The sequence below is a fragment of the Tauraco erythrolophus genome, chromosome Z, assembly GCF_009769465.1.
Source record: "Tauraco erythrolophus isolate bTauEry1 chromosome Z, bTauEry1.pri, whole genome shotgun sequence".
Classification (NCBI taxonomy): Eukaryota; Metazoa; Chordata; class Aves; order Musophagiformes; family Musophagidae; genus Tauraco; species Tauraco erythrolophus.
Genome location: NC_141496.1, coordinates 12,492,457 through 12,499,823, shown reverse-complemented (window position 1 = coordinate 12,499,823; position 7,367 = coordinate 12,492,457). Strand labels below are relative to the sequence as shown.

At 55.2% G+C, this 7,367-nt stretch overlaps 1 protein-coding gene across 1 annotated transcript; it reads left to right on the top strand.

Annotated features, from left to right (window-relative positions):
* Positions 1–3,469: 3,469 nt before the first annotated feature.
* Positions 3,470–4,753, top strand: LOC104377653 (avidin). Its single transcript, XM_086629719.1, has 4 exons — positions 3,470–3,541; positions 3,962–4,172; positions 4,531–4,651; positions 4,720–4,753. Exons 1-4 carry the CDS (start codon positions 3,470–3,472, stop codon positions 4,751–4,753), a joined length of 438 nt encoding a protein of 145 aa, XP_086485845.1.
* Positions 4,754–7,367: the final 2,614 nt, after the last annotated feature.

Below are 7,367 nucleotides of genomic sequence, written 5' to 3'. Positions count from 1 at the left end.
TGGTCCTGGCAGGGATCTGCCGATGTGCCTGCTCTCTCGTCTTTTTATTGCTGCCCAGACTGGGTGGCAGCTCCGGCCAGGGCATTGCACAATCTGGTGTTTCCTAATTTGCAGTTCCTAGCTGTATAGGAGGGTGGTTGGAATCAGATATTCCCAGAAGTGCCCGCTGAAAATGCCCCTCCTTGCTCATGCTTCCCTGGCAACACGGGTGATGCCCTGATTCCTGCGGATCAGTGACTACCAGCAGGGGATGCTTATCCAGGGAAAACCCCTCTCGGGGGCTGTTGTCCCTTCTGCCTGCTGTTTACCACCTCACTGCCATGCCCCAGGATGCACAGGGGTGCCAAGCAGCCCGAACCCCAATGCATCTCAGGATCAACCGCAGCACACGGCCTCAGCCTGCACCTCTTCATGCAAACCCACCCAGCAGTGCGCTCCTTGCAGGGCTTTGCTTCATCCCCTCTGGTACTGGAGCAGCCGCAGATCAGACTACAAAGCATCCGATCTCCTCTTGACCCGGGGCTGGTGTGAAGATTTGTTGCTTTTTTCACAAACCAGCTTTTGTTGGTAATTATTTGTAAATCTAAGTTTTAACAGTAAGTTGTATATCATGGCTGTAATTGTAAAGTTTTTTGTAGTAATAGTCGTTACTCCTAAAATAACCACGAGCATAAGTAGACAGCCTCGGGCTTTTCAAGAATGTGTGGATGGTTCTCTGATTGTGAATGACACTCAACCAGACACTGTGGTCTACAAGATTATGTAAGGTTTTGCTCGCATGCTTAACTCTTCTCGTGCGACTACCTGTTTGCCATTACCACATACACCCAACTCAGGGGATCCCCATAACTGGTCTCCCGGTGGTTATCGGTAAAAATTTGGATTGGCTCAGGAATCAAATCAAGTGTATCATTTGGCATGAATTTGGATGGAAGTGTCCATCTAACAATACCTTAGATTGAACTTCCTTTTGGAGCCTAAGTTTTTACTCTGCCGCGCTTTGTCGGGACAATAACAGTTTGCCCAGAGAAGTTGTGGCTGCCCCATCCCTGGAAGTGTTCAAGGCCAGGTTGGAGGAGGCTTTGGGCAACCTGGAGTAGTGGAGGGTTTCCCTGTCCATGGCAGGGGAGTTGGAACTAGATGATCTTTAAGGTCCCTTCCAACCCAAACCATTCTATAATTCTATGATTCTATGAATAAGACTTTGGGATGCAGGAGCAAACAACCCCGATCTTCCCAACAGCCGTGTTCCAAACACCCTTGGGCAGATACACGATAGGAGGATGAGCCATATTGGGGAAAACTATTAGTCCTGAGGTACGTGGAACCCATAAACACCCAGTGGTGCTTTGAGTTTCCTTCAACACCCAGTAATTAATGTATGTGATTTGACGTAACAAAAGACCACCTGCTAATTGTTTATGGTCTCAAGCCCATGAGGAAAGAAAAGAAAACAGGAAGGAGTGCTATCCCTGACGATCTCGACAAAGGTCCTCAGCACAACCTGATATAAAAACCCCGCTGTGGAATTGTACAAATATTACCAATTGTACAAATGATGGGGAACTAGAAAATGGTTGTGGTTAATTCCTTCATTATGGCATCTAATCACTGCTGCCTGCTTATGTCAAAATTTCACAAGGCCGTATCCTCCAGCAATGGGATGTAAAACTAGCATAAGCTATAGAGACTTAGAATATTCTAAGAAATTCCCCTGTTGCATCCCTCGAACTGTGGGAAATTGTGATGACTCAGCTAATTACCAACACAGTCCCGTAAATCGGGGACAAAATCCCTATGATTTGGTTTGGGAATCAGGAGTTCAACCTCACAGTCCAACTTCTCCAACTACACACCTGGTCTGCGAGGAGATTCTTCCCCCCTTGACTGGGACTCCGGCCAAGGTAACTTCCCTGGGACTGAGAGCCCTTGCCTTGAGGGACAAGTGACTATTTAGCATGCTTTAAGTCTAGTGGCTTGTGCCTTGTCTTTTTGTGTGCTGTAATGGTGTGTTCTGTGACTCTCTGGTGCTGTAATGGTGCATTCTGTGACTGTCTTGTGTGTTGTGATAGTGTGTTGTAATATTGTATATTTTGTTTTTAAATTGTGACAGTGCATTTCTCCATTGTATCTATAAAAACCTGCAGTAGTGGCGTATTGAATCTGCAAGTGTAGTTCAAGTAAATTGTTACCTTGGACCTTAGAGTTAAACCTGTAAGTGCAGTGCAGATAAATTGTTCTCTTGAACCTTGTAGCTGAGTCTCTTTTCGCCACAGAGCCCCGAGCCGCTCCGCTGGCTGCCCTTCGGAGGGTACAAACCCCGCCGAGATACTGCAGCTCTTGGTTCATTTTGTCTTTGACTTCAGCTCAGACTGGTCAAATCCAGCTCCTTGAACACGCAGCTGATACTGGCACCTGCAAGATAGGCCGCTGGGCTAGCGATTGTTAAAAATGAGATAAACAAAGGTTGTGGGCAGATAGCACCAACTTCAGCATGATGTTAAAATAAACCTATGGCTGGGAGCAAGCTGTGAGTCATGATCAGCAGCAGTGCCAGCATGGAGACCTTGTTTTGCTCATCCATGTGCCCAGCAGTGGCCATGAAGTCCCTGTGGGAGCTCCCTGGACCAAGATGATGCCCAGGGGGTGATGGCAAGGGGGTGATGGCTGTCCCTCCCTACTCTGCTTGGGTCCCCTGTGCATCTCTGGGCTGTCGGGGCTCTCCCACCTCGCAGTGCTCAGCGCCTGGCAGAGCTGCTGCCAGTGTGGCGCTGACTGAGGATGGGGTACTCAGAGATGGCTTCCCCGGGGTCTAGCCAAGGTGCAAATGCTGCTTGGGGGGTGGGATGGGGCTGGGTGTGCCTTTGGCACCAGGAGTGTGCGTTTGCCCTGTGCAAGGGTGCATTTCCTGCCCTTACGTTCTCCTCCCCGTGTCCCCGCAGGGTCGGCATCAACATCTTCACCCGCCTGCACCCGCAGAAGGAGTGAGGGCGGCAGCACGGGGGCTCCTGGGCTGGCAGCAGTGCTGGGGGTGCAGACCCCCACACTCCTGCCGCACTGCCTGCTTCTCCCAATAAAGCTTTGCTGAAAACACCCACCCGGCTCCCCTCTTGTCATGGCTGAGTGCCCACGTTCCCCCCTCCCCCCCGCGGCATCCCATGGCCCCTCCTGTCACCGTCCCCAACGCCCAGTGTGTGTCCCCCGCCACGACCCCCCCACGGCCCGGGCTCCTCCGTCACAGCCCTCACCGCCCCTCTCCCGCGGGACCCCCGCCTTGCCCAGGGGGAGCAGGACCCCACGCAGTCCCGGGCAGTGGCCGGTGGCCCGTCTGCCCCCTGAGTGGTCGTTGGCAGGAGGCCGGGCATGGGCGGCCGCGGCTCGGCCATGGCCCCCCCGCTATAAAAGGGGCCGAGTGAGGTCAGGGCGGCAGCGCAGGCAGAGCCCGGGCACTGGCACCGCCGCCGCCGCCATGGGGATCCTCAGCTGCTGCCTCCTGCTCGCCCTGGCCCTGCTCGGCCCCGGCATCGCTGCGGCTGGGAAGGTAAGGGCAGCCCGGGGGGGATGCTGTCCGCTCCTGCTGTGCCATGCCGTGCCGTGCCGTGCCGTGCCATGCCATGTTGTGTCGTGCCGTGCCGTGCCATGTTGTGTCGTGCCATGCCATGCCGTGCCGTCCCAGGGCACAGCGTGCTCAGGGGGCTGCCAGCTCTGGCCGTGCTGTCCCCATGGGTAGTGTTGATCACCTGCCTCTGGTTTGGGGGGGTACCCAGCACCCCCAGCTCTGCACTGCCCTGCCCCAAGGGGGAGAGGTGCTGTCCCAGCTGGTGCCTGTGCCACCGGTCCCAGCTGCCATGCGGAGGGACAGTGTCAGCCCCAGATAAGCCGGGCACTCACCCACTGCCCAGGCAAGCTGGAAGGCAGGCAAGGCACTGCCCAAGGCACCGGCACAACCCCTGGTCCCCAGTGCGATCTGCAGGGCCTGTGGAAGAACGAGCTCGGCTCCAACATGACCCTCTCAGCCCTTGACATGGCCGGGACCTTCCTGGGCTCCTACCACACCGCTGTGGTGGCCACCAACAAGCAAATCCTGGTGTCACCCCTGCAAGGTGCCCAGCAGCTCCCCAGCACCAAGGGGCAGCCCACCTTTGGCTTCACTGTGCAGTGGCAGTTCTCAAGTACAGCAGTACCCAGCACAGCATCTCGGGGCAGCCAGTGAGACCCTGCCCATGCTGGGTGTGGGTGCCCTCCGATTGGTCCCCCATACCCACTGTGGTACCCAGATAAACCCTGGCTGTGGCAACAGACAGGCCACACGCACTTGCTCCTGCCATGGGACGTGGTGAGGGGAGGGCTGTGTCTGGGGTGGGTGGCAGGGGTGTCTGTCTGTCTGGGAGAGGTGGCAGGAGTGTCCATCTGTCTGTCCAAGGGACTTGGCAGGGGGTGTCTGTCTGTCTGCCAGGATCAGGTGGCCGAGGTTCCCCTGTCTGGAGGCGCAGGCTCTGAGACCCCTCTGTCCTGCTCAAATCCCACCAGACTCCACCACTGTCTTTGTGGGCCAGTGCTTTGTGGACCACCACAGGAAGGAGACACTGGAGACCATGTGGCTCCTGTGGGAAGAGGTCCTATCGCGCAGGGATGCCTGGAAAGCCACCAGGTGAGCCTTGACCCTGCCACTTGCCCCACAGCCCTGCCTCCCCTCCCGCTGACATGGCTTCCCCACAGGGCCGGCACCTCGGTCTTCACCCGCATCAAGTGATGAGGGTGGGCACTGGAGCTGCCCACACAAAAACACATGCGTTCCATCAGATGCCTATGCAAGAGGGCTGTGACGTGTGGGGCCAGCTCATGGGGCTGGGTGGAGCGTTTGAACAGGAGAAGCACAGAGAGACTTGTGCAATGAAGGAGGCACAAAGTGATGGGTTTGTCTGGGAGATAGAGAGCTGCTCCACTCGGGCAGTGAGAGAGACCTCGGGCATGATATGCCACCCCTACCAGAGGGCAGATCGGGGGGATGTGGTTATGAAACACGGGGGCAGAAAGAGCGAGTCAGAAGTATTGATCTTGATGCAGAGAGCCTGCCCTGAAAGTGGCACCTTCAGGCAGCAGGTTTTGGGGGAAGCTGCTCCAGATCCTACAATTCCCACCTCCTGGACTTAGGCAGGTTCCTTGTCCAAGAATGTGCTGAACATGGCCCTGGAGATGGGAGAAGGAATGGCTGGACCAGATGTGGAGCTGCTTGGAGGTCAGAGCTGGAAATCCCATCTCTGAGCACATCTCCCTCAAACCCAAACGCAGCATCCTGCGCCCCTCCAGCCTTACTCCATGCTGCTCCCAGCTGTGAACTGCTTATGTCCAGTTTTATGTGCTACAAATATCTTTCTGGGCAGTCAGCAAGTGCGCAGCCAGATGGGAGAGAGTTGCAGTCCGAGAGTGAAGGGGAGCAGGGATGTGTTAGGGTGGGGTGTGGGCTGCAGCATAAGGCCAGATGGGCCTGGACAACCTGGGTGTCGCTGCAGAAGGGCAGGAACTGAGGTGGCAGGGCTTGGCATGGGTCCATGCTTCTGGGGAGAGAGGCATGGCAGAGAGGCATGGCAGAGGGGCATGCACAGATGGACTCCAAAAGGTGGAGAGATGCTCACCGTGGAGAGCAGGCAGCAGGTCCCGCTCCATCCCCTGGAAAGAGGTGGCTCCAGCAGTTGGAGCAGAGGGGAAGGAAGGATGGTTGTCCAGCCCTCAGGGCCTGCCACAGCTCTGCTCAGCACCTGGGAGTGTCCTCCTGGGACCCCTGCACCCGGCTGGGCTGTCCCTCGTCACACTCCTGCTCTCAGCCCACCTTTCTTGGTGGAGGACAGACCATGGGCAGACCTGGAGGCTCCATAAGCCTCCCTGGGAGCAGAGACGGCAGCCTCGGGTGGCCAGTGCCACAAGAGGGAAGTCTCTGTCCTGGCTGCTGCTACCAACTGGGTGACAGCAAAGATGCCCCAGTGCCACTCCTCTCCCAGGCCATCACAGATCCCTGCAGACCTCCCAGATGTTTTGCTGGGCCCAAGGCACACTGTGATAAGCCATCATCGTGATTTAGCCCGGCCGGCAACTAAGTGCCACACAGCCGTTTGCTCACCCTCACCCACCCCCAGGGGATGGAGAAGAGAATTAAAGGAGAAAAGGGAAGGAGACTCATGGGTTGAGATAAGACAATTTTTAATAATAATAAAAAATATAAATATAAAATAAATATAATTGTATATTTGTATATATGTATATATGTATATGTGTGTATATGTATAGTGATAATAATATATACAAACAAGTGATGCACAGTGTAATTGCTCACCACCTGGTGACTGATGTCTGTCCCGTCCCGGTAAACAATACCGAAACAGATAAATCCCAAAACTGCAATCCCAGATGAATGAGAGGCCTGAAAAGACAGCATGAGAGAGAGCACTCCAAGAGACCTAAAGTGAAGGCTTTCAGAAGAGCAAAGGCCCTTCTTTACAGGTAACTCTCATGTCTATACTGGGCATGATGCTGCATGACATGGAATACTTCATTGGTCGGTTTGGCCCTCAATCCTAAGTCTAAGGTCAAATCACAAGGGGAGTCGTGGACACTCTGTCCCGGCTGTGCTCTCCCCCTATCCTGTTGTGCTCCTGCACACTGGCAAGAGCACAGCAAAATGAAAAGTCCTTGAGGTCTCAGTGCCAACTATAAACATCAGTGAGCTATCAACATTCTTCTCACGAGTCTCAGACTAAAACCAAAACACAGAGCTCTTCTGGCTTCTTTAAAGAAGAAGTAACTCTGTCCCAGCCAAAACCAGGACACCCATCATGACGAGGCTGTCACCTTGGAGGGATTCCTCTGCACCCTGGCACTATTGGGACTCCCCTTATCTTCCTTCTGCCTATAGATCTGGGGTTCTCCCCCCAGCTCTGGGGGAGATGTGCTGTAGGGGACAGAGTCAACTGGGTTTTATCATGACCTTGGGGAAGGGGCCGGAGGGTGGTACGGTGCACTGGTCTTTGCCCCCTGACGGCACTGCAAGATCCCTGTGTGGAAGAAAGTTCAGGGCTAGTGGGGTTGGGAAGGTTGCTGGAGGGGTGAGGAAGACCCCTGCAGCAGGCCTGGGGGCTGGGGTCTAGCCGGGATTCTGTGGGCATTTTCCAGCTTTGCCTGCCAGAAGAGTCTCTGGGCTCTGGCAGCACAGGTTGCAGCCCTAACCGAGGAAGGCACTGCATCCTGGAGAGGAAGCAGCAGCATATGGGGAGCCAGCCCCTTGGATCATACAGGGACACGCTCTGGTGCTATGCAGGGAGCAGACCCCTGCCTGGCCATCCCAGGTCTGGATCTGACTGGGTTACCCTCCC